The sequence below is a fragment of the Hyperoodon ampullatus genome (genome assembly GCF_949752795.1).
Source record: "Hyperoodon ampullatus genome assembly, chromosome: 11".
Lineage (NCBI taxonomy): Eukaryota > Metazoa > Chordata > Mammalia > Artiodactyla > Ziphiidae > Hyperoodon > Hyperoodon ampullatus.
This window is the reverse complement of record NC_136924.1, coordinates 96350498-96374895: the sequence shown is the minus strand read 5'-3', so window position 1 is coordinate 96374895 and position 24398 is coordinate 96350498. Positions and strand designations below refer to the sequence as shown.

The 24398-nt window shown below is 57.7% G+C and overlaps 4 protein-coding genes across 10 annotated transcripts; 2 read left to right on the top strand and 2 right to left on the bottom strand.

Moving 5' to 3' along the window:
- Positions 1 to 216: 216 nt before the first annotated feature.
- Positions 217 to 2110, bottom strand: CDCA3 (cell division cycle associated 3; the record flags this gene model as incomplete). The annotated part of the gene is made up of 5 exons (XM_079714546.1): positions 217 to 563; positions 690 to 793; positions 931 to 1224; positions 1618 to 1744; positions 1991 to 2110. The coding sequence occupies 5 exons, from the start codon at positions 2108 to 2110 to the stop codon at positions 408 to 410; spliced, it is 801 nt and encodes a 266-aa protein (XP_079570672.1). The 3' UTR covers positions 217 to 407.
- Positions 2111 to 3326: 1216 nt separating this feature from the next.
- On the top strand, positions 3327 to 16560 carry USP5 (ubiquitin specific peptidase 5; the record flags this gene model as incomplete). Of its 7 annotated transcripts, none has more annotated exons than XM_079714502.1 (20): positions 3327 to 3452; positions 6445 to 6570; positions 6820 to 6886; positions 7084 to 7217; positions 7374 to 7519; positions 7752 to 7936; positions 8410 to 8504; positions 9058 to 9251; positions 9981 to 10052; positions 10317 to 10404; positions 10533 to 10658; positions 11132 to 11285; positions 11621 to 11795; positions 12411 to 12499; positions 13547 to 13738; positions 14241 to 14384; positions 14470 to 14615; positions 14834 to 14987; positions 15230 to 15314; positions 15938 to 16560. In XM_079714502.1, 20 exons carry the CDS (start codon positions 3342 to 3344, stop codon positions 16029 to 16031), a joined length of 2577 nt encoding a protein of 858 aa, XP_079570628.1. In that variant the 3' UTR covers positions 16032 to 16560. The 7 variants fall into 7 exon arrangements, with proteins under 7 accessions (XP_079570628.1, XP_079570633.1, XP_079570630.1 ...); XM_079714507.1 differs by having other exon boundaries at positions 3342 to 3452; positions 7428 to 7519; positions 13547 to 13669; XM_079714504.1 differs by having other exon boundaries at positions 3342 to 3452; positions 7428 to 7519.
- A 1365-nt stretch (positions 16561 to 17925) lies between these two features.
- Positions 17926 to 21509, top strand: TPI1 (triosephosphate isomerase 1). The gene is made up of 7 exons (XM_079714544.1): positions 17926 to 18062; positions 19197 to 19320; positions 19424 to 19508; positions 19583 to 19715; positions 20001 to 20086; positions 20687 to 20774; positions 20893 to 21509. The coding sequence occupies exons 1-7, from the start codon at positions 17948 to 17950 to the stop codon at positions 21009 to 21011; spliced, it is 750 nt and encodes a 249-aa protein (XP_079570670.1). The 5' UTR covers positions 17926 to 17947; the 3' UTR covers positions 21012 to 21509.
- A 1-nt stretch (position 21510) lies between these two features.
- Positions 21511 to 23899, bottom strand: SPSB2 (splA/ryanodine receptor domain and SOCS box containing 2). The gene is made up of 3 exons (XM_079714547.1): positions 23819 to 23899; positions 22904 to 23667; positions 21511 to 21964 (listed from the first exon to the last, which is right to left on the bottom strand). Exons 2-3 carry the CDS (start codon positions 23568 to 23570, stop codon positions 21837 to 21839), a joined length of 795 nt encoding a protein of 264 aa, XP_079570673.1. The 5' UTR covers positions 23571 to 23667; positions 23819 to 23899; the 3' UTR covers positions 21511 to 21836.
- Positions 23900 to 24398: the final 499 nt, after the last annotated feature.

The following is a 24398-nucleotide window of genomic DNA, read 5'->3' as shown; positions in this document are numbered from 1 at the left end:
GATTGACATATATACACTACTATGCATAAAATAGACAACTGAGAACCTACTGTATAGCACAGGGAACTCTACTCAGTGCTCTGTGGTGACTTAAACGGGAAGGAAATCCAAAAAAGAGGGGATATATGTATACGTATAGCTGATTCACTTTGCTGTACAGCAGAAACTAACACAACATTGTAAAGCAACTATACTCCGATAAAAAAAAAATCATTTAAAATCACTTGCTTTAATATACAGAAACACATAAGACACAAAGAAAGCCAAGGAAGCTCAGTCCCAGAGTTGGTAGTGTAGGGGGAGTTGAAGAAAACGAGCCTTTCCGGTCTCCCAGGGAAAGAAGGGGTGAGAGGACACAGAATATCACGAGGCCCCTGGTGAGTCCCAGTGCTGGGGCCGTGCACGCCCTAGTTCTCTACCAAAGGAAAGTGCCGATTTTCCTTGTCGTGGCCCCGGCCTTGCTCCCATGCTCGTCCTCCAGTTTTCAGAAGTCGTCCAGTTCCCAAAACGGCCCCTTCCTTTAGTTCCCTAACATTTTCACTCGGGGGAGAAGGCCGCTTTCCCTGCGAAAGGCAGTGGGCAAGGTGAGGGAGGGCGGGAGGTTGTTCAGGGGAGAGAAGATCGGGGAAAAGGGCTCCCATCTTTACGTTGGATTTCCTAGTAATAGCTTTCACCTTCTCTCCCTTTACCTGTCGTGGTGTCAGAGTCCCGGGGGAGTTGTCATCCTGCAGGATGGTGAGAGGAGATCTCCCTAGCACCTTGCTGTTTGGTTTCCATCTGCTGCACTTAGAACCTAGGGTTGGTAAGGAGTTAAAACAAGGAGCCAAGATTAGGGGTTTACAGTTTATTTCTCCTCCATCCATTCATGGACATTATCCCAGAGTGTTCTCCCAATTTCTCTACCCCATACCTTGCCCTTAGATTCTGTACCTGAAGACCGAGGAGTCTCGGGGTCTCTTAAGGGCTTGTCTGAGTCCTGGCTGGCCATAGTGGTTTCCGAGGCATGTCCTATTTCCTCTTTGGAAAACACCTGCCTGGAGGGGAACTCAGTCTGGCTCCAAGGTGGCATCTGATCCTCAAGGGAAAACCGGGTGCCCAGAGGCGAGTCCAGTGGAGAAGATGAAGGTGTCTCTAGGGGCAGAACAGGCTCTGGGGGAAGACTTAATGTGGGGTCTTCGGTCTCAAATACGTCACTCAGCTGTTTCACCAGTGGGCTTGGGGGCTCTATGGGGGGGAGAAGTGAAATGAGATAGTGACTCTCTGTTACAAAGCATTCAGCAAGGAGGATAAGATACATGAGCCTTGGGCTTCCCTGGTGGCGCAGTGGTTGAGAGTCCGCCTGCCGATGCAGGGGACACGGGTTCGTGCCCCGGTCCGGGAGGATCCCACATGCCGCGGAACGGCTGGGCCCATGAGCCGTGGCCGCTGAGCCTGCGCATCCGGAGCCTGTGCTCCGCAACGGGAGAGGCCACAACAGTGAGAGGTCCACGTACCGCAAAAAAAAAAAAAAGAGTGACATGGGTTCAAAGCAGGAGGATGGAGGCCCCTTCTGATAATGCTGTCACCCAAGGATGCTAGGTGACAGCATTACCAGAATTCCCTGGGCCCAATACTTACCTCCGCTGGTCTTCATAGGTGTCCGTGCAATGCCAAGGGTAGGAGATCGGGGATCTGAGTCCTGGGACTGCTTAGGGCCCTCCAGCTGCTCCCCTGATGGCAGGTTTGGTTGAGGAGAGCTCTCTACCTGTCAGGACCAAAGGCTAGAACAAGTCTGGGCCCTCACTCTTCCCCGCCAGGTCTCTAGCCTCAGGTCCACACCCAGATGAGAATTGCCAAGGCCCTCAGACACTCAGCCTACTTCACCGGGATTGAGAATGTGGAAAATAAGGCGGGGGGTGGTGGCGGGGAGTGAGCTCTCTCAGAATCAGGTTAGGCGGAGGCCCCCAAATTCAGACAGTTTCGCTGCCTCCCCCACCCCGATCCTGAGTACCTGGATGGGTGTGCGCAGGATGCCGGCGCTGGGTGAACGGGGGTCCGCCACTCGAGCCAGAAGCTTGTTGTGAGGCGGAGGACGCGCTGGAGTGACTGGGACGCTCTTGGCTGAGCCCATCTCAACCAGGAGAAATAGGATGGGGCAGGGCCCGGCCCGGGCGAGGAAGGGATGCCTGTGAGAAGTGACTCGGGTCTCAGTCCTTGCCGCGACCACGTTCGCCCTCTGACTCCAGACCACCCGAACTTCCCCAGTTCCCCGCTGAGGAAGCGCCTGGCCGCCGGGCCAGAGGTCTCAGAGGGGATAATGACTGATACAGATGACAAGGCAGCTCCTTCGGGGGCAGCTCCTTCGGGGCCTCCTGGGCCCTCTAACTTATTCACTAATTTATTCAAATCACTTACCGGGCCCCAGTTCCAGCTTTGGATGCAAAACAGCTCGATCCTCAACTCCCGAAGCTAAGTTTCAAACTTCCCGCCACGCCCCTGCCCTGACCCTATTGGCTGAGTCGACCCTGGTTCCTATAGGTCCGCTGTGTGAGATCCGCCTCCAGTGCAGGAAGCCATTGGGCTGGGAGGACGTCTATCATGGGGACCGTGGGGCCAATGGACGACGGCTTGACTTGCCAGGGGTGACGCCTCCTCGATAGGGGGACTTTTGTTCAGTATAGGGCTGCGAGCTGTCTAAGACTTTGAAGAATGCCAGTTTTCGCTTTTGAGACCTTCAGTTTCGAAATCAAATGATTTTATTAAAAAATAGAATCATGAATTATTACGCTATTATGTACATATCCAGCTGGAGACGGAGTTATGAAGATTTTTCTGAGGCCAAAGAGATCGTAATCCTTATTGGTCGACGGAGTTAGCAATCACTCGACACTAACTCTCAAACCCCGCCTCATTGGACAGCCCCTTTTCAAATATCAATACTACAACTGTCCTTCTATTTTCCCATTGGACAGGTCCCCAGGAAAGTTTCTGGGATTGACTGGTTTAAACCACCGTCAGTTTCTGCTCTTCAATAGACAGCACGCTAATGGACTGTAGGGTCCCGGAGTCCCAGCAGCCAAAACTGCGGGACCCACCTCACTGCTCTACGTGCGCTCTACCCTGGAGGAGTGGGATTGGCTCTTCCGAGCATCGATTGCATTAGAGGCGCTTTTCATTGGTGGTAGTCAAGAGCCGGGCAGAGGGCGGAGCACTAGCGGGCAGGCTCCGTCCGACTGCCATTCTCGCGCGTCTTTCCTTCAGCGCATGCGCCTAACGAGTGGCGCTCATTGGACTAAAGGGTAGGGGGTGGGGAACTAGAAGCGGTGGGAGCCGCTGTGTGTGGAGGAGCTGCTGCCGGTGTCATGGCGGAGCTGAGTGAGGAGGCGCTGCTGTCAGTATTACCGACTATCCGGGTCCCCAAGGCTGGAGACCGGGTCCACAAAGACGAGTGCGCCTTCTCCTTCGACACACCGGTAAGCCCATTCCCCACGGCCGCAGCGAGCACGACTTCCTTCCATCGCCCTGGTCATTCCGCCGGGGCCTGCAAGTCTTGGGCCACCGCCTCCCTGCGGTGCACCATGGGACTTGTAGTCTCCCACGCTACCCCTGCCGTTGCTTCGAATTCGCGGGAGTTGTCGTATGACTACCGCCCCCGGAAGCCACCGCGCCCGCCTCACCCGCACCCGGTCTCGTGGAGCACTGTGGGGATTGTAGTCGCTCACTCCCTTCGTTACCGTTCTAAGCCAGAGGCGCAACCGGGTTGCCGGACTACATCTCCCATGTGGACCCCTGCGAAAGCCTGGGAGTTGGCCTTGCCTATCGCGCATGGCTCTCCGGGTTTTGTAGTCTCGTGTGGGAGGGATGGTGCGACTCCCCCCCACCCCCCCCACACAGTTCTGGGCCCGGGTTGGGGTAGGAGGGTGGGCACTGCAGTTCCCAGGCGCCTAGTAGTCTGGAAGTGGCCTTGAAGAAACCCGGTTCTGAAAAAGGCAGAGTTAGAGAGCCTCCACCCATGGTTAATATGGACAGGGGCCGGGGAGGTGGGTCATTGGTGGTAGGGAGGGGAGGAAAGAGGAGAGGAAAGCTCTAGTCGTTTCTCATTTGAGGTGAATTATGGCCGCAGCCCTCTCTCTTTCTCCCGCCTATCACAGAGAGCAGAGGGAACCCTTTTGAAAGTATTCCCAGAGGTGGTTTCTTTCATGGCGGGTACTAAGGCCCCTTTCCCATCCCGCTCCCACTCTTGACTAGTTAGGCAAAGCCGCCACCCACACCGTGCTTCACGTTTTGCAGGCTCCACCCGGTACCTCCCTCCCTTCCTGCAGTTCTGCCTTCCTGTGGCACCCTCAGGCAGACACAAGCCTCCAGCTAGGCCAGAGCCTGAACTGAGAGGGCAGCAGCCTGGCTGGGATCCGCCCCCCACCCCCACCCCTCCCTCAAGCCGCTGCTGGGCCCTGCCCAGGGTGTTCAGCCAGACCAGCTCATGGCTGGGAAAACTGCAAGTCAGAGTGGAAAGGCTTCATTAATGCATCGCCAGTGCTGAGGATAGCAGCGTGATCTGAGGCCCAGTTCAGGATCATCACTGTGATTTGTAGGTTGCTTGGTTTGCTAGGCTTTGATCTGGGCCGCAGACAATGTGCTGCTTCTCTGAAGTCTGGCTTTGGCGGAGCTAAAAGAGGACGGCTGCTCAGAGCAGAGCTCCAGGGTTCCCGATCTTTGGTGGAATCAGCGTCTTCTCTTTGCAACATAGGAGTTTAATCACTGCAGAGCTCCCACAGGCCTCCCAGTTTTATCAAGTGCATGAATTGGTGAAGCACTGTCTTTCTCGGGAGGGAAAGGTTTTTTCCTTAATTATCAACAGATGGTAGAAGTCTCCCTTCTTTCAATTACCTACAGTGGCTCCTTCTCTACACTCCTGTCCCTCTCCTTAGTAATGGTTTGAATAATCCAAAGGGGGTTTTTGTAATCTCATTACACTTTCCTTCTCTCACCCCAAGTCAGGAGATCTCCATTGGTTGGCTTTGCTAACCAACTTCTGGCATATTTGATTGTTTTCAAATTGGGTTCATGGTAGAAAGAGCTTATTTGATCTCCATGATGAGAAATGCTCTATTTGTTCATGAACGTTATAAGCCACACTGTCCTAGGGAGTGGTACAGAGCAATCTATGGGACTGAGAACTGCGGTGCGGTGCCCTATTTTTTTTTTTTTTTTTTCTGTGGTATGTGGACCTCTCACTGTTGTGGCCTCTCCCGTTGTGGAGCACAGGCTCCGGACGCGCAGGCTCAGCAGTCATGGCTCACGGGCCCAGCCGCTCCGCGGCATGTGGGATCTTCCCGGACCGGGGCACGAACCCGTGTCCCCTGCATCGGCAAGCAGACTCTCAACCACTGCGCCACCAGGGAAGCCCCCGGTGCCCTATTTTTAACTCACAGCAGAGAGTTTTTCAAGGCCACTGAGGCTTTAATTCCAGGAAGAAGATGCCTGTCGTTGCTTGGATCTGAGGGAAGACTCTGTTGTCCAGTTTCCTCCTTCTCCATCAGTCTCTTCACAAGGGCACGGGTGGACTTGCTCAGTTTGGGGAAAACCCATCTTCCCTCCTCAGCTGTGATTTATAGTGGACACTTGTCTTTCCCTGTTTTCTTCCTGGGTTATATGTGTTCTTGTCTCAGAAGGTGTTGATAGATGGTTCTAGAAAGAGGATGGCTTTGAGGTTGGAGGTTGATGGGACTTCAGTGGGGATTTGGTTATTGGTCGGGGGCGGGAGTGGCGAAGCATCAGGGCGGTGACTGGAGAATGCTGGACTTCATGTCCTTGCCAGACAGGGTCCCAGTTCAGCTGTGAGCCCCAAGCAAGGCATTGTTCCCCTGGAGCCAGGCCTCAGCAGGCAAGGAAGGAGGAGACCAGTGTGGACCAGGGGTCGACTGCCTAGTAGAGTGAGGGAAGGGAAAGGTCTGGCCTTGCTGGCAAGCTCGGGCTTAGGTGTCTTGTTCAGGTGCTGGCATCTGTGCTCCTCCGGTCTGGAAGGTTTGCTGAATCTTGGAGGTCGGGTGGGGTTGGTCATGGTGTCCCTAGATTAGGTTCAGTGTCTGACATGGAGGTCTCTCCAAGTCTATGGTAGTTGATCCCCATTCACTCTCCAGATCTCTAGGCTCCAGGAAAGAGGTAAAGGGAGTTCTCTGCAGTATACCAAAGGGCTCCAGAAAAGGAGCGGGAAGGAAGAGGAATGGTGACTGATAGGTGTTGCTCAGCCCTGGTGTCCTTGTGGGTTGTTAACAAAGTCCCAGGACGATGGGGAGACGTAGCCAGGTGCCGGGTCCTAAAAGGCTAAGTGACTCGCCAAGAGCCACACGGTGTTTGAGGACAGATCTTTCTTCCGGAAACCTGCAGTTTCTGACTCCAGGTCTTGGTTTTCCGTTGCCAGGCCTCATCCTGCCTGTGTTCCCTCCCCTGCCTCTTGTCCTGCAGGAGTCTGAGGGTGGCCTCTACATCTGCATGAACACATTCCTGGGTTTTGGGAAACAGTATGTGGAGAGACATTTCAACAAGACCGGCCAGCGAGTCTACCTGCACCTCCGGCGGACCCGGCGCCCGGTAGGCAAGGCCTGAGGACATTCGGGCCCATCCCCCTGGGCCCCCGTATTGAATCTGTCTGTTCCATCCTGCCCTCCCACAGGCCTCAGTTTCCCCCTCACCTATTTCTGTTGGTGTCATTAAAACCCAGCACGTGTGTGTTTTAGCTCCTTTCTCTTCCGAGATTAGCCCACTCCATCCCGTCCACCCTCCTCATTGGTACCTTTCTTGGTGCGCATGGCTGATGCTGCCCTGCGTGCCTCGTTGCAGAAAGAGGAAGACACGACTGCAAGCACTGGAGACCCTCCCCGCAAGAAGCCCACCCGTCTGGCTATCGGTGAGCATCACTGCCGTCCTGTTCTCCTCCCTGAGCTGGCCATTCCTGCTCTCAGAGGTGCTAGGAAAGCCCCCGAAGGACGGGCCTGATCCGTGGCCCTGAAGCTCTGGAGGGGACAAGGTGAAGTGCTGTATCAGAGGAGGGCTGTCGACCTGTGGTGGTGGTCCTATTCCCCCTCTTCTTCCCTGTCTTACCAGGTGTCGAAGGCGGGTTTGACCTCAACGACGAGAAGTTTGAATACGATGAGGATGTGAAGATCGTCATTTTGCCGGATTACCTGGAGATAGCCCGGGATGGGCTGGGGGGACTGCCTGACATGGTCAGAGATCGGGTATGCACACCTTCCTGCCCTACCGAGGAGCCTAGGGCAGGCGGGGCCAGAGCAGTGATGTCGTGGGCAAGGCCCGAGAAAGCTGAAGACCACGGGGCTAGAGGGGCATGTGGGGCTGCGGGCTGGGTCCTGTCTCTCACCCTCTGCTTCCCCCAGGTGACCAGTGCGGTGGAGGCCCTACTGTCGGCCGACTCGGCCTCCCGCAAGCAGGAGGTGCAGGCCTGGGACGGGGAGGTACGGCAGGTGTCTAAGCATGCCTTCAACCTCAAGCAGCTGGACAGCCCTGCTCGAATCCCTCCCTGGTGAGGCCTGGCCCCGCCACCTCGGGGTGCAACCCCCAGAGCTGGGGCAAAGAGGCCACCCTCCTGGGGGTCTGGTGGGAGAGAGGGTCGGGAGCAGGCTGAGGAGGGAGGCCTGGGGGAGCTGAGCTAAGTGAGGGCACCTCCAGAGGAGAGGTCTTGGACCAGCGGGGGACCCACCTCTCCCATAAAGCCCTGACCCATATTTCGGCTAATTTTCTTCTCCCGGGGTCAGTGGCTGGAAGTGCTCCAAGTGCGACATGAGGGAGAACCTGTGGCTCAACCTGACAGACGGCTCCATCCTCTGTGGCCGGCGCTACTTCGACGGCAGCGGGGGCAACAACCACGCCGTGGAGCGCTACAGGGAGACGGGCTACCCGCTGGCCGTCAAGCTGGGCACCATCACACCCGACGGGGCTGGTACTCCCCCCTCCCCCCACCGCCGCCGACCACCTCCACGCGGAAATCGCGGGGTCTTAACCCTTAACTCGTTTCACATGACACGAACAAGACGCCCGTTTGTTCTCGTGTTAAACGATGAAAATATTGCAGTAAAACTGAATTTGATGTTAACCCCCTAATCCCAGTCCCTTTCCTAGGGGTCACCGTCATTGTCTTTTAGTGAGTATTCTTTCAAACCCATCTCACTCTAGAACCTTCCCTGTAGGGTGGAGACACAATGAATTCCAACCCTTACCCTGTTTCACCCCATCTTCCCGGACAGCCAGTCCCAGAAGGGCTTACGGCCTCACTGATGCTCGAGGGAGCTAAGAGCGTTACCCTCACGGCTCGTCCTTCCATCCCACCGAGGCCTCTCAGGGCAGGGGCTGGGGTTGGTGGTCAAGCTGGGCCTGAGCCGCCCCCTCTGACGCTGCTGCCGCCTCCTGTGCTAGATGTGTACTCATATGACGAGGATGACATGGTCCTGGACCCCAACCTGGCCGAGCACCTGTCCCACTTTGGTATCGACATGCTGAAGATGCAGAAGGTGAGACCCCTTCAGCTTCTAGAATCATTTCATCGTTCACTGACTACTCCTGAGCTCCTACTATGTGCTGGTCACTGCAAATGAGACGGGGTGGTCCTCGCTCTCATAGGCTTATATTCCACATAAGAGGCAGGTGTGGATCAGATGCTCACACAGATACGGGAGTAACTGCAGACTGTGGAGGGTGTGCAGGAGTTTCCAGGGGGCCACCTAGTCCAGGGGTTGGAGGAAATGGCCCTGAGGAAGTGATGCTCGGGTGATCTGAGGGCAAGAAGGGGTGGCTTCAGCATGGATGAACGCTTCAGCTCGGGGGAGTTGAGTTCGTTTCATCCCCTCATTTGGGCAGAGGCCTGCTGCCTAACGGGCCCCTGGGACAGTTGCCTGTGGCCTTCCGGAACTTGCACTGGAGGATACCCAGTGGGCCTCCCGTGTCAGAGCCCATAATTCAGTACATTCCAGGCTCCAGCTGGCTCTCGTCCTAGACCAAGTGAGAGAACGGAAAAGACGCAGGGCTGCGTTCCTTAGCCTGTCTGCGGTGCCCCTTCCCGTGCAGACGGACAAGACGATGACAGAGTTGGAGATAGACATGAACCAGCGCATCGGCGAGTGGGAGCTGATCCAGGAGTCGGGGGTGTCGCTCAAGCCCCTGTTCGGGCCCGGCTACACAGGCATCCGCAACCTGGGCAACAGCTGCTACCTCAACTCGGTGGTCCAGGTGCTCTTCAGCATCCCCGACTTCCAGAGGAAGTGAGTGCTGCCCTCTCCCCGAGGCCGGCCCCTGGGCTGTGCGCCCCTGATACCCACTCCTCTCCTGGCGGCCAGCCTCCAGGCACCCTCCTTTGGCTGCCCTCAGGACCTCTGTTCTAGCTCAGTCTTAGTTCCTGGTACACTGCGAGGGCAGCAGGTTCTAGGGCTGCGTCACCATCAACCCGGCCACACACAAACCCACTGGTGGGGCCAGACGCCCAGCCCCAGGGCCCCCCGAGGCCTCCTGACTGACTCAAGGGCGAGCAGGTGGTCTTTATTTTAGGCCAGTGACAGCAGGTGAGCACCTAACAGGTACATGGAGCATTTGGGGATAGGGGAGGGCTAGGGACGTGACGATGGAAGAAAGGCAGGTTCTCAGCATAAGTGAGTTTACTGTCTAATTGGGAAGGCCTGGTGCACACGTGAAAACTTAGAACACATTGACACGTTCTGTTCAAAGAATATGAACCGTATTTATCCTTCTCCTGGGCTGTCTTCTCCCTTCCCCCGACTCTCTCTCAGGGAGGGGGCTGGAGTGCCCTGCATGCTGACCGAGTTGGAAACGGGAGGGAGGGCAGGTTGCTGGAAAGAAGTGGACTCCAAGGGTCAACTGCATGCCTCCCCGCCCTGGAGGGAACCTGTTCGCTGAGCTAGTAGATAATTGCTCCCTTCCCTTTTCCTCTGGGCCTGGGCCAAAGCCCTTCCAATGGTCCTTCCCTTTGCTCTCAGATATGTGGATAAGCTGGAGAAGATCTTCCAGAACGCCCCGACGGACCCTACCCAGGATTTCAGCACCCAGGTGTATGTAGCCAGTCCTGTGTGCCTTCTTGCTCCTCCATGACCCCCTGGAGTGGACAGCAGTTTAGCCCCTGGCCAGCTAGAGGCTTTCAGATGACTGCCTTCTGGGCATGCTGTCTGCCTTGAGTTGGGTTCCCATGGAATCTAAGGATTTTCACATTTTAGAGAGCTGTCTCAGGGGGCTTTGAGCAGGGGTTGAGCTGGGGAGGATGAGGTGTAGGTTGGTGTCACACGGAAGCTGAGTGGTTCTCTTGGGTGTTAACGCAGGGCCAAGCTGGGCCATGGCCTTCTCTCGGGAGAGTATTCCAAGCCAGCAGCAGAGTCGGGCGACGCGGAGCAGGTGCCAGAACAGAAGGTGAGTCTGGGCCTCCATCCCTTTCAGGCTCTGGAATTGTGGGGAAACTGAGATCCGGGAGGTGTCTAAAGAAGGCCACTTGGTGGCCTCTTGGGCCCCAGCTGAATCGCCACCCTGGCTCTGCCTAGGAAGTCCAAGACGGCATCGCCCCTCGGATGTTCAAGGCCCTCATCGGCAAGGGTCACCCCGAGTTCTCCACCAACCGGCAGCAGGATGCCCAAGAGTTCTTCCTTCACCTTATCAACATGGTGGAGGTGAGGGCGCTCTTCACACACCTTCTGTCTGCCTGCGATTCAGTTCCCTCCCTTCTCCTTGCTGCCCATTCTTTCCCGTCAGCCCTGACCCACTCCCAGCCCTGGGACCCCACGGCCTTCGCGCCCTGAGCTTTCCCTGCGAGGAGCAGTTGCACCTGAGGAGAGCAGCCAAGGAGCGACCCTTACAGTCGCTGGGCTTGCAGCCTAGTGAAGGACGCACCCAAAGAAAACGATAGGCGGATGCTGAGCACTTAGACAGTACAGGCACTTGCCCACGCAGTCCCACCGTGCCCAGATGGGCCAGAACGGGCGGGTTGATTAGGGAAGGCTTCTGCTCTGCTCTGGCGGCCCTGCACCTCTTCGTGGTCGTCTCTCTTCCACTCCCCTCTCTCCCTGACCCCCCAGTGACTCTTCTAGGCTCCCATCCCAGTGCCTGGCTGCCCAGACCTCCCCACCCTGCCTCTTCCCCATAGAGGAATTGCCGGAGCTCTGAAAATCCTAATGAAGTGTTCCGCTTCCTGGTGGAAGAAAAGATCAAGTGCCTGGCAACAGAGAAGGTGAAGTACACCCAGCGAGTGGACTACATCATGCAGCTGCCGGTGCCCATGGACGCGGCCCTCAACAAAGGTGGGCACCCTGCTCTCCCAGCGGGGCCTGGAGGCGGAGGCGGAGGCCTGGGAGCGGAGCTTGGGTGCCTTACAGAAGCAGAGCCCGCGGTCCGCCCTGCTCTCCAGCCAGAGGGCCGAGGCGGGGCTGTTGGGGGCAGGTGGGATTAACCTTGCCTGCGGCTGGTCAGCAGAGCTGTGTTGAGAAAGAGGCCAGATCACAGACGGACGTGTGTCCGGTAGGTTTGGAGAGGTGGAGGAGCTGAGGTGGTCGTGGACGCAGCGCCAGTAGGGAGAGGCTAAGGGGGGAAAGGGGCAGCCCCCTCTGAAGGACCCACCCACTGATTCTGTCACCAGAGGAGCTCCTGGAGTACGAGGAGAAGAAGCGGCAAGCCGAAGAGGAGAAGCTGCCACTGCCGGAGCTGGTTCGGGCCCAGGTGCCCTTCAGTTCCTGCCTGGAGGCCTATGGGGCCCCCGAGCAGGTGGATGACTTCTGGAGCACGGCCCTGCAGGCCAAATCCGTAGCCGTCAAGTAAGTCCTGTGGGTCCAGGCCCGTGTCAGGGTAAACCCAAAGATGCTGTCAGCCTTTGCATTCTCGAGTCCCTCTGTGGTCAGAATCTCAGACTTGTATCAGTTGAGGCTGGCACCCCGGTCCAGGAGGCCCCAGCAGGAGTGGACTCGGATAATTGTGACACGTTACCTTGACCTGCCCCTACCAGTCCCTCGTCTCTCTTGGGATGGGATCAGTTTCCAGGGCAGCCTCTCTCTGCTCACTTCCCCAATCCTGGCAAAGCACAGGCACTTAGTAACAGTCGTGGACAGAATTGAAACTTGCAGTATATGATCTTACTCTTTGCTAACCCATCCTTGGGCATGAACTTGAGATGTGAAAGAGTCTCTGGTCTCCGGGATTTCAGCCATCTGCCCCTTTGCTGCTCCTGCCCGTGAGACGCCCCCACCCCTCCCCCGCCACTTCCCCGGCTTCTGCTTCTCCTTGTCCACAGATGCTCTTGATGCCTGGCCAGGGCAAGAAAAGAATATGGAGCGTCTTCTGGGCTGTTAGGTCTTCTATCCATGACAGGCTGAACCCAGGGTGGGGCTTTCAGGAGAGGTTCTCTGGGTACCAGAACATTCTCTCTTCCCTAGGACCACACGATTTGCCTCATTCCCTGACTACCTGGTCATCCAGATCAAGAAGTTCACCTTCGGCTTAGACTGGGTGCCCAAGAAACTGGGTATGGTGGCTGGGATGAGCGAGGGAGGTTAAGCAGAAAGTGCTAGAAAAAGAAGGGGCCTTAACACATAAACTAGTGCTTCTCCAACTTCCCTCTGAAAGGGGAAACATTACTTTAGATGTTTCAAAATGTGTCTAGTTTGAAAAGCGCTGACTAAAAATATTGACTTCTTTAATTTTTTACTTTTTTCACTACTTTTTTTTTTTTTTTTTTTTTTTCATTTTTGCGGTACACGGGCCTCTCACTGTTGTGGGCTCTCCCGTTGCAGAGCACAGGCTCCGGACGCGCAGGCTCAGTGGCCATGGCTCACGGGCCCAGTCGCTCCGCGGCATGTGGGATCTTCCCAGACCGGGGCATGAACCCGTGTCCCCTGCATCGGCAGGCGGACTCTTAACCACTGCGCCACCAGGGAAGCCCTTCACTACATTTTTTAATTGAAGTATAGTTGATTTACAACGTTGTGTTAATTACCGCTGTACAGCAAAGTGATTCAGTTATATATACACATTCCTTTTTTTTTAGTATTCTTTTCCATTATGGTTTATCATAAGATATTGAATACAGTTTGCTGCGCTGTGCAGTAGGATCTTGTTGTTTAACACTTCTTCGATTTTATAGTTATGACTTAAAACCAAAAGTTATCTTCATAGTTTTATATAATTGGTAAGATGCTTTCATTTTGATAATCTTGAAACAGTTTTTTACGGGCCCTACAGGCCCCTGATTACTTTGCGAACTGCAGAATTAACTTCATTTCCTAGATAAGTCGAGCCCCACGGAAGTATAGAGTCATTCTGCGGCGCAGTCGGAGGCCCTTTCCTGGCTCGTGGCTCATTGGTGGTAGATCCAGGACTGGAATCCTGGTCTCCTGAACCCCGGCCCGTGATGATTTTTATTACACTGAGACCCCTGCAATGGGTCCTGCTCTGAGCAGCATCTTACTACAGAGCAGGATGGGGGGAGGGGCTTGAGATTCCTGGAGTGCTTATCCCCAGAGGGCCTCGGGGAGCTGCTGAGGTGACCCCTGTCCTGCTGTTCCACTTGCAGATGTATCCATTGAGATGCCAGAGGAGCTAGACATCTCCCAGCTGAGGGGCACAGGGCTGCAGCCTGGGGAGGAGGAGCTGCCCGACATTGCCCCACCCCTGGTCACTCCGGATGAGCCCAAAGGTAGCCTTGGTTTCTATGGCAACGAAGACGAAGACTCCTTCTGCTCCCCTCACTTCTCCTCTCCGACATGTTAGTGACTCTTCTTCCTGCCTGTCTCTTTCCCTTGCTGATGGGGGTCTTCTCTGCCTGCCTCCCCTTGTCCCTGTCCATTGTGTTTCTCCTGTCCTCCCTTTCAAATTTCCTCTGCCCTCTTGATGGACTGAGGACCAATAGAGCACCCCCAGCCACATCCTCTGTGTGGCTGGCTAATTGCCTCTGCCCTCGTTCACCTTGAGTTGGGTAGGGGGTGGGGGGCAGGTTATCATACTCCAGAAACGGCCTGTTCTGAGACAATGGGCAAGGAAGGGGCTCCCTGGGGGACCTCTAGCCTCAATTCTGTACCTTGAGGATACTGCTGGCCACACGTGATGTTGTGTTGTCATTTTAGTTCTGGAATAAGGTGCCAGGCCATGGAGGAAAAACACATGGAACGGGTGGCTGGAAGAGGGCTGGGGGTGGACTGTGGGAGCGAGGCGGGGCATGGAGTGGCCCAAGGAGTCAGGCCCCTGTGCCCGCGCTTCTCCGCCAACAGCGCCCATGTTGGATGAATCGGTCATCATCCAGCTGGTGGAGATGGGCTTCCCGATGGACGCCTGCCGCAAAGCCGTCTACTACACGGGCAACAGCGGGGCCGAGGCCGCCATGAACTGGGTCATGTCGCACATGGATGATCCAGGTAAGCAGAGCTGGGGAGCTGGGGGCTGGTGAGCAGGCAGGGCCAGCACCCTCCCGCAAACACTTCCATCCCCTCACATCTGCAGATTTTGCAAACCCCCTCATCCTGCCTGGCTCCAGTGGGCCCGGCTCCACAAGCGCATTAGCTGACCCCCCGCCAGAGGACTGTGTGACCACCATCGTCTCCATGGGCTTCTCCCGGGACCAGGCCCTGAAAGCCCTGCGGGCCACGGTATGGGCGCCCCCAGATGAGGACGGGACCTGTGGGAAGAAGCGGGTGGGAGCGAGGTTCCATCCCTCGTGAGCAAGACCGAGGATGACCTGTGTGGTACGGCCAGTCTGGGGCTCTGCCCTTTAGGGGCTGTGATAAGGGAGCAGGGGGCTTCACTGGGGGCTTTCTGACCCTGACTTTGCTAAAAAATAAAAAGTAACGCTTCCCTCCTCTCCCAGAGTAATAGTTTAGAACGGGCCGTGGACTGGATCTTCAGTCACATAGACGACCTGGACGCGGAAGCTGCCATGGACATCTCCGAGGGCCGCTCAGCTGCCGACTCCATCTCCGAGTCCATACCGGTGGGACCTAAAGTCCGGGACGGTCCTGGAAGTGAGTGTCCCGGGGAAACAGGGCGGGCCTGGTAGAATCTAGCCAGTCGGCTTCCAGGTCCTCATCCCAGGGCAGCTTGCTTCCCTCGGGGGGCACAGAGGTCAGAAGCTTCCTTCCACTGACGTGACTCCTGAAGGTGGGATCCTCGGGGGCTGATCCACACCCCCTGAAGTCCCGTCCTGGGTGTGAGCTGCTGGATGCGTCCGCCCTCACTGTCTCCTCCCCTCCCCCTCCGTCCCTAGAGTATCAGCTCTTCGCCTTCATTAGTCACATGGGCACCTCAACCATGTGTGGTCACTACGTCTGCCACGTCAAGAAGGAAGGCAGGTGAGGGGACGGCACGTGCCTTTTGAATGGGGCAGTGTTTCTGGGGATGGGGAGGGGCATCCTGGAAGTCCTAGAATATTTGTGAGGGACAATAAAGCATTGCCTCATGGTGGCGCAAATTCACCAGAAATAGACAGAAAGCCTGACGGCAGAGGTGGGCAAACCCAGGGCCCGGGGGCTGAACCCCGCCACTTGCTTTTATAAATAAAGTTTTTACAAGCACGGCCACACTTACTCGTTTATGTATCGCCTGTGGCTCTTTTCACGCTGCAACAGGCAGCCTGAGTAGTTGCGTCAGACCGGATGGCCTGCAAAACCTGAAACATTTCCTGTCTGGCCCTTGACAGACAAAGGTTGCTGATCCCTACCTAAAAGGAATGGGTGCAGGTGGCTCTAAAGATACCACAGGGTCTGAAGACACCGAGTAGAGTAGGAATGACCCTGTGAGATTAGGACGTTCCCTTGAGACAGGTGGCAGCTGGACTGTAGGTTTGGGGATCCAGGCAGAGAATGTTGGGAGCCTTTGCCCCGGAGTCACCAGGGTCAACTCCAGGCGCCACGTCAGAGAGACTGAGTTGAGAATGCCTGGGTTGTTCATCCTTTTCCCCCACCCCCTTCCCTAGATGGGTGATCTACAACGACCAGAAAGTGTGTGCCTCTGAGAAGCCGCCCAAGGACCTGGGCTACATCTACTTCTACCAGAGAGTGGCCAGCTAAGAGCCTGCCCTGAGCCCTTACCACTGAGGGCGGGGGACAGACCACCCAGCATGAGGGATGGGCGCCCCCCTGCTCTATACCCTTTTTCTTTTCGTCCCCAGCAGCAGGGAGGAAGCTAGTGGCCATGGGAGAATGGCCAAGCAAAGCGGGGGGCGCTCCGGAGACTTTGGGGATAGAGCAGGAAGGGGACAGGAGGGGCCGGCTGCCTGTCTGTGAGGAGACGGTTGCTTTCCTGCCCTTGACCCCATAGTGCCCTGCTTCTCTGTGATCCTGCCGGCCTGGCGTGGAGCGGGCTTGTTTGTGTGTGTGGTGTGGGTGTAGCTTTGTGCAGCCTCTTCCACAGGAGGGGGCTTCTGTGCCTCCCCTCCCCACTTTGTGTTTGCTCCCCGTGTGGTCGGGCAAGGAGGGACATAAGGGAAATGGGGACCCCCCCACCCTCTTGCCTCAGTCTTTTCCCCACCCTGTCTCTCCCCCGTCCTTCTCTGGAAAATGCCAAAATACAGGATGTGAATAAAAGTACAATGGCTCAGTCGTGTCCTGTTGGATAACTTGGGGGAGACTGTTAACCCCCTGGGGTTAGCAGGAGGGCCAGTTTCGGAGAACTCCCGGCCCCAGCCCTTTGACCCTCGTGCCCCCTCGTAGGCAGTTCTGTGCTTTTTACTGTTCTAGCGCTCTTGGGAGATTGGGGGCTGAGTGAGCTGAGCACCGGGGGAGTAAAGCTGAGGGGTGCGGGCTGTCAGATGACGAGAAGTGGAGTGGGGTGACAGCACAGATGGGGTGAAGAGTCCTTCCTTCCAGCCATCACAGGGGAGGGGGCCCAAGTGGGTACCTCCCAAATGTCCCCAGTGGCTAGGGAGCCCTGGGCCCCAGGCCCTGCAGTCCCTTGTCAGGCCTTGGCCCGCTGGAGTAAAAAGTGGGGTACTCCATGGACTTGCCTGGTGGCGCAGTGGTTAAGGATCCGCCTGCCAATGCAGGGAACACGGGTTCGAGCCCTGGTCCGGGAATATCCCAAATGCCGCAGAGCAACTAAGCAAGCCCGTGTGCCACAACTACTACTGAGCCTGCGCTCTAGAGCCCGCGAGCCACAACTACTGAACCCCGTGCTCCGCAACAAGAGAAGCCACTGCAATGAGAAGCCCGCGCACCGCAACGAAGAGTAGCCCCCGCTCATCGCAGCTAGAGAAAGCCCACGCGCAGTAACAAAGACCCAACCCAGCCATAAATAAATAAATATATAATAAAATAATTTTTTTTTAAAAAGTGGGGTATTCCTGGGGTCAGGGCAGACTTCTGAACTGGCTCTTAGCTGCACCGTCTCCACCCAACGTGGGCCGTCCCTCCGCCTCTGAACCCTGTTACTTGCCCAGTTTCTGTTGGGCTGGGCTCGCCCTGGTAGGTCAAAGGTGCCTGCTCAGCAGTCAGGGATGTGGCCGCTCCGATGGGGGAAGGGGGTTCATTTTCCCAGAGTTGGGAGAGATGCCCCTCGGGGCTCTGAGGCCAAGCCTGGGAGTGGAGTGGCCGGGCCTGCAGCCAGCGCCCCCCTCGGGATCCCTCTGGCCCTCTGGAGGGCTGCAGCCGTGAAGCGGTTCCCCTGAGTGCCTGCCGGGCGCACAGTTCTCGCTTTCTCCCCAAAGTCTGGCAATTGCGGCTGAAGCGACTGTGAGCCCCAGTCAGCCCTGGAACGTTGCTACAAGAAGGGTGATAACGTCAGAACCTCGCAACGCGGGCGGCGGGCGGGGCCGGGGGCAGAGCCTCCGCGGCGGTGGGCGGGGCCGGGGGCAGGGCTTCCTCGGGCCGGGCCAGCCATGGCAGAGGACGCGGTGGGGGCGGAGTTTTGCCTCTCCGCGCTCTATATAAGCGGCCAGTGGAAGCGGCTGCGCGCTGCTCGTGACCTTCAGTGTGCCAGATTCAGTACAATGGCGCCCTCCAGGAAGTTCTTCGTGGGGGGGAACTGGAAGATGAACGGGCGGAAGAATAATCTGGGGGAGCTCATCAACACTCTGAACGCGGCCAAGGTGCCGGCCGACACCGGTGAGCCTTGGCCAGGGAGGGCCGAGGTGGGAGGGCCGGCGTGGCGGCACCCTCTCCCGAGCTCTCTTAGCCGGTGTCCGCGTGGCCCTGCGTGCACGGCTGGGGACCAGGGCTGTCGGGGTCCGGGCCTTGGCCCCGCGGCCGCAGGACCCGGGGTGTGTCGACGCGGAAAGGCGGGGCCGCATCTCACGGTGCCCTCGGCTGTGGGTCGTCGGGAGGATGGTTGCCCCGGGGCGCGGACGGGGGCTGCACCCGCCGAGAGCCGGGGATGGAAGCGGAGCCCAGCCCCTGCGGGCGATCGGGAGAGGCCGACGGCAGCCCGGTGTGTGTGGGAGGGGGCTGAGTACGGGCTTAAGCTGCCCTCTAGGCGCGGGCTTCGTGCGCCGCCGCACGTAGCCCGAGACTCCTCCCCGCGCCTTTCCTGGGCGGCCGAGTGGCTTTGGCCTCCTGAGCTACCGCTCTGACCCTTTCCCCTCGGCAGCCTGCATGACTCCTGCCTTCCGCGGAAGGGGCTGAGCCATTTGGGAGTGAAGAGCGATCCTACCGCTTTCTCCAGCCTGGAAACGGGAAAGCGCAAGGCCTCTATGAGCCAGGCGACTCGCTGCCACCCTCGGCAGAGTGCAGTCCTCAGCCCTCCCCCCTCCCACGCACCTAAGTCACAGAACCCCGGGTCTGATCAAGAGGCATCCCCTTCTGGTTTATTACTCCCAAAGACGCCAGTACAAACCCCAGGAGTTGGCCCCTTCTGCTCTTGCTAAAAACCCTTGCCTGGCCCGCTTCCGAAGGTGGGGATGGGCCATTTTAGAAGGGAGGCGGGGTCGGACCCCAGAGAATGCTGAGTCTAGGAGGTGCCCAGGCCCAGAATAGCCTGGGGAAACCGGAGCCACAGCTGTTAAAAGAGCAGAGGGCAGGGCAAGGGCCATCGCCTCTCAGGGGTACCTGGAAGGCTCAAAGAGTTGGGTCCAGGCCCAGCCTGAGCTGCAGAGTGGACAGAGATTATCGTGCTGGTGTGAAAAAGGGCAGAAGCAGAAATAAGAAAGTGGTTAAGGCTAGGGGGCTCCCGAGCACTGGATGGGGTCTGGGGAATGAAGGCTTCCTGTGACCTCATCCCCTCTGTCACCGTCTCATCCTCAGAGGTGGTTTGCGCACCCCCCACCGTCTACATTGACTTCGCCCGGCAGAAGCTAGATCCCAAGATTGCAGTGGCTGCGCAGAACTGCTACAAAGTGGCTAACGGGGCCTTTACGGGGGAGATCAGGTGACATGTGGGTGGGTGGTGGACGCAGCCCTCATTATTCTCATGAAGGGGAAAGCGACAGGGTGGGCTCCCTGCTGAACCGTGGCTTGTTCTCTTCCTTTAGCCCTGGCATGATCAAAGACTGTGGAGCCACATGGGTGGTCCTGGGGCACTCGGAGAGAAGGCACGTCTTTGGGGAGTCAGATGAGGTTAGTAACCAGGAGAGGAGGTAAGAGATGGCTTATCCCAAGACAGGTGTCTGACCAAGTCTGTTCCTCAACAGCTGATTGGGCAGAAGGTGGCTCACGCCCTGGCAGAGGGACTTGGAGTAATCGCCTGCATTGGGGAGAAGCTAGATGAGAGGGAAGCTGGCATCACTGAGAAGGTCGTTTTCGAGCAAACCAAGGTCATCGCAGGTATCTCTGGAGAAAGGGACCTTTGAGCCTAGCCAGGGCTACGGAGGCACAGAGGGTGGGGTCAGATGCCCTGCAGCCTGACTTGGTCCCCACGCTGATGCAGGAAAGGGGAGGGTGAGAACCCTGTATCCTATCACTTCCGCTCCTGCCCCGATGGTATAGATGCCACTTGGAGTTCCTCTAACGGCCGCCAGGGGGCAGTAGGCCACCGTCACTCGTTCCCTGGGGAAACAGCTGGCTATCTCCTTCCTGTTCACCCTTTCACCTGTGATCTCTGTCCCACAGATAATGTGAAGGACTGGGGCAAGGTTGTCCTGGCCTATGAGCCTGTGTGGGCCATCGGTACTGGCAAGACTGCGACACCCCAACAGGTAACCAAGCCCAGGAGCCCTACCCTCATCTCCCCTGCCTTGGTAGAACTGGACAGTCACAGAGACCACCTGGGCCAACCCCTCATTTAAAAGACAGGAGAGGGGAGGAGGAAGGGTAAGCTGGGACGAGGTGAGAGAGTGGCATGGACATATATACACCACCAAATGTAAAATAGCTAGCTAGTGGGAAGCAGCCACATAGCACAGGGAGATCAGCTCGGTGCTTTGTGACCACCTGGAGGGGTGGGATAGGGAGGGTGGGAGGGAGGGAGACGCAAGAGGGAAGAGATATGGGGATATATGTATATGTATAGCTGATTCACTTTGTTATAAAGCAGAAACACACCATTGTAAAGCAATTATACTCCAATAAAGGTGTTAATAAAAAAATAAAAATTAAAAATAAGTAAAAATAAAAGACAGGAGAAAAGAGAGTGACATGTCAAAGGACATCCATTCCAGGACCTGGGTGGGATCGAAGCCCCGGTGTTCTATCTCAGATCCCAGGGTTCTTGTCCCAAAACCACACTGCCTGTCTACACTGGTGCCCAGGGTTTTTGCCCCTTTGAGTGAAAATCTTAGTCTAGCTTCTTGTTCTAGGCCCAGGAAGTACACGAAAAGCTCCGGGGATGGCTTAAGTCCAACATCTCTGATGCAGTGGCTCACAGCACCCGCATCATTTATGGGGGTAAGTGGGTTTGGTTCCAGCCGGAGGTGGAGTGGGCTGAGAACCCGATTGAGTCCTTTTTCGACATGGAGTACCCCCTCCCATCCCTGACCTCTCCCCCTCTCTTCTCCCTTCCCAGGTTCTGTGACTGGGGCAACCTGCAAGGAGCTGGCAAGCCAGCCTGACGTGGATGGCTTCCTTGTGGGGGGCGCTTCCCTCAAGCCTGAATTCGTGGACATCATCAATGCCAAACATTAAGCCCTGCCCGTCTCTGCTACCCTTCCTGCTGAGACAGGGACTAGGTAGCTCAGAAGCCCAGTAACTGTACTGCCCCCCGACCTTCACACGTGCTTCCGATGGTGTCACCTGCTGCCTCTTGTGGCCTAATCCAAAGTGTACCTCTTCCTTTACCGTTTACACCCTACCCTGTAATGGTTGGGACCAGGCCACTCCCGCTTCCACTTACTTTATCAGTTGGAACTCAACCTGTCACCAAGGTGGCTTTAGGTTGGCTGAGAGGTGGGAGGGGTGTTTGCTTATGGGTCCCCTCAGTCCCCAGTGAAGGCAGGAGCAAGAACCCGTCCTGTCCCATCTCACGCCATGAGATCGGGCTGAGAGAAAGCCCTGTCCTCTGCTGAGGCCGGGGTGCTGCTCCCTCCCACGGTGCCGATGCCTGTGTGTGTTGTGTCTGTGAGCAGTCCTGCGTGTGTGGGAAATAAACACCTGGCACTAAGCCTTGGGGTGTGTCCTTCTTCACTGAACTTGTCCAGATCATCTTTTTCCCTTTTGAGGCAGCCACGGGACCCTTGTGCAAAAAAAAAAACAAAACCAAACCACAAACAGGTTTCTACAGCAGCACATCTCTTCCAACTTTTACTTGCAGTGTACCAGGCTGCTGCAGCCTTGAGTAACAGCTCCCTCCCTTCCACCCTCTGGGTGGCCCTGGGGCTGTGGTGCTCCCCAGAGCTTGCGGTGGGGTGGGACCCAGCCTCACCGGCTTCAGGCAGCTGGTCTAGGCCAGCAGTGCTGTCTCCCCCCCAGGGGTGGGTCAAGGCCCCAGCGCAATCTGTGGTATCACGGGGGTCACCGGTAGAGCAGGTAGCGCTTCATGGCGGGGGGCAAGGGCAGAGCAGAAACGTGGCCTGGCCGCGTATCCCCCAGGGCGTGGCGCACACACAGGCGGCTCAGGTGCAGAAGGGAGTGTGGCTCGGCTGGGAGAGAGAATGAGGGAAGGTAAGTACGGGTGCGGCCACCGGCCAGACATCATCAAACCACGGGGTCCTGCCCAGAGTCCCTTCCGTTTTCCTGCTGCAAGTCTGCTCCCACCTCGGTTCAGGGGAGGTCTAAGGTGCCCCGAAGTTCTGCATCCGCTCTTGTGGCGTACGCATCATGGATCTCACACGTCCCCGGTTGGAGTTAGGGTGAAGCTCTAAGTAAGGCCCTCTAAGCAACAGGCCGAGGCGGCTGTGACTGTGGAGCTGGCCCAGGCTTGGAATCCAGAGAGGCCCCAGAGCTGGGGCTGAGGAGATGAAAGGAAGGGTGGCCCTCCTCCACTCTACAATAGCTCCCATGGGCTACGGGGGAGAGGCAGCCACCCTCTGCTGCAGACTCAGCAACTGCAGAACAGTTAAGTCCGCTCAGCCCCAAGGCCCTGCCTCCTTCACTGCTCTTCCAGGTGCCTGGACCTCAACGGCTCCTTCCTGGGGTTCGACTGAGGAAGGAAGTAGGTATGTGTCAGAGTCAGAGCCCAGTGAGCCGGGTACATACCCCGGGCACCCGGCACCGCCAGTCCTCTTCCTCTGGGACTTGTGCACCGAGCCCAGGACACATCTAACCCTTTGCACCTCTGGCTCCAGGGGCTGATCCCCTGTGAAGCTCTAATTCCCACAGTGCTCCACTGCATTCCGAGGGTTCACCTCTCATTAGCAAGTTAATTTCCCAAGCCTTACGTTTACCTCTATGGCTGTTAGGAAGATTGAGTTAGGTAACAGCTGTGAAGACTCTTAGCCATTCCTGGCACTGAACAGGGGTAGGAGATGGGTCAGATGAAGGCCAGTTCCCTCTGCTCTTGTAAGGCGTTGAGCTTCCATCCCAAAACCACACACCCCAGTGGCAGAATTTACTCTCCCCACACCTGCCCCAGGCCTCACCTCTCCTTTCGCCCAGGTAGCTGATGCGGACCTGGCACTGGCCCCAGACAGCGCTTACTGCTGGATAGAGGGTCCTGCCCTTCAGTCCGCGGAAGGCTGGCCCCAAGTAGGTGCCCCTAATAGCGTAGCCCAGAGTTCCCTCCTCCATATCCAGAACCACCAGCAGCCTCTCCGGCACCTCCAGCTGCTCACCCTGAGGTCCGGCTGGATACCGGGGGGCCTCGGGCCCCTTGCTCTGATGGTACAGCTTCCCGCGCCCAAGGTCCCAGCCCCACGACTCGCTGTTGCTGCCCAGCAGCGCCGCATAGTGGTCAGCCTGCAGCGGCGCGAGGGCCGTGGCCACGCCCACCACAGCGTGGGTGCCCCTCTGCTCCCGGGGCCAGCTGATCTCCCAGGCGTGCAAGCCCCTCGAGTAGCCCCTCTTACCCCGGGCCCCATCAGTGCTCTGGGCCACGGGCCGCCGTTCAAAGCACAGCCCCCCTTCCTTGACCTCGATGTTCTCTGAGCAGTCCTTGGGGTTCCAGCCGTGGCGCCGTTGGGCCCCCAGGTCAGGAGGGGGAGCCGAGAGCAGCTCCTCCAAGCCCTCGGGACAAGACAGGTCAGGGTACAGGGCCTGCGGGCTGTGGGTGCTGCTGCCGCCGCCCCCTGCCGAGGCTGTCTGGCCCATGGAGATGAGGAGCTGGAGAACTCCCCTAAAGAGGCTTGCTGGGGCGTCTCTCTTCTGAAAGTCGAGCTCCGGGAGGTCGGGATCGACCTAGAGAGGACTTGGGAGAGAAGAGTGTGTGAAGCGAGGGATCCTGGAGGGGACTCCTCACCCAGGCGCCCCATCCTTTCCCCAGGTTTGCTCACCGCCCCGCTCCTCCCTCTTTGCTCCCCCAAAGCTCCCAGGCCCATCACTACCTTGCCCTCACCCACCTGTCCCGGTCTCTCGGGACTCGCGAGGTCGCCGCCTTTCGGCCTGTCGAGGGACCTTCCCCCTCGCGCGCCCCGCACCCCTGTCACCGCCCTCGAACCTCGCAGGGCTTCCCGTGCCGGGAGGTCGCAGGCCCTCCGGAGCAGCCCAGCCTAAAGTGCCCGCCGCGCCGGGCAAAGACCGTCGGCCTCTTCCGCCGCCAGCGCCTCCCCCAGGCCTCGCCCCGCCCCGAGGCCCCGCCCCCACGGCCCCTCCGGGCGGTTAACTCTCTCGTCGTCGTCTCGGGTCGCGCCCCGCCCCGAGACCGCGCCCCCGCGGGGCCCCTCGGGGGACGGTTAACACTCGGCTCCGGCCTGGGCCGCTGGGGGCACGTAACGTGTAGAGCCCATTCCCGGGCGGTAGACCTCTGGTCACAGTCCCAGGCCGCTCCTCGCCCCGAGGCCCCGCCCCCGCGAGGAGGCGGGCCGGGCGCTTAAATCTTACCAGGCTTCCTTGGAGTCCGCTCCTGGCCGCTCAAGCTGGGGGTTAACCCTTTCGTGGTATCATCGCTTTGGAGGTCTGTTCTCCACCGTCAAGAACTTT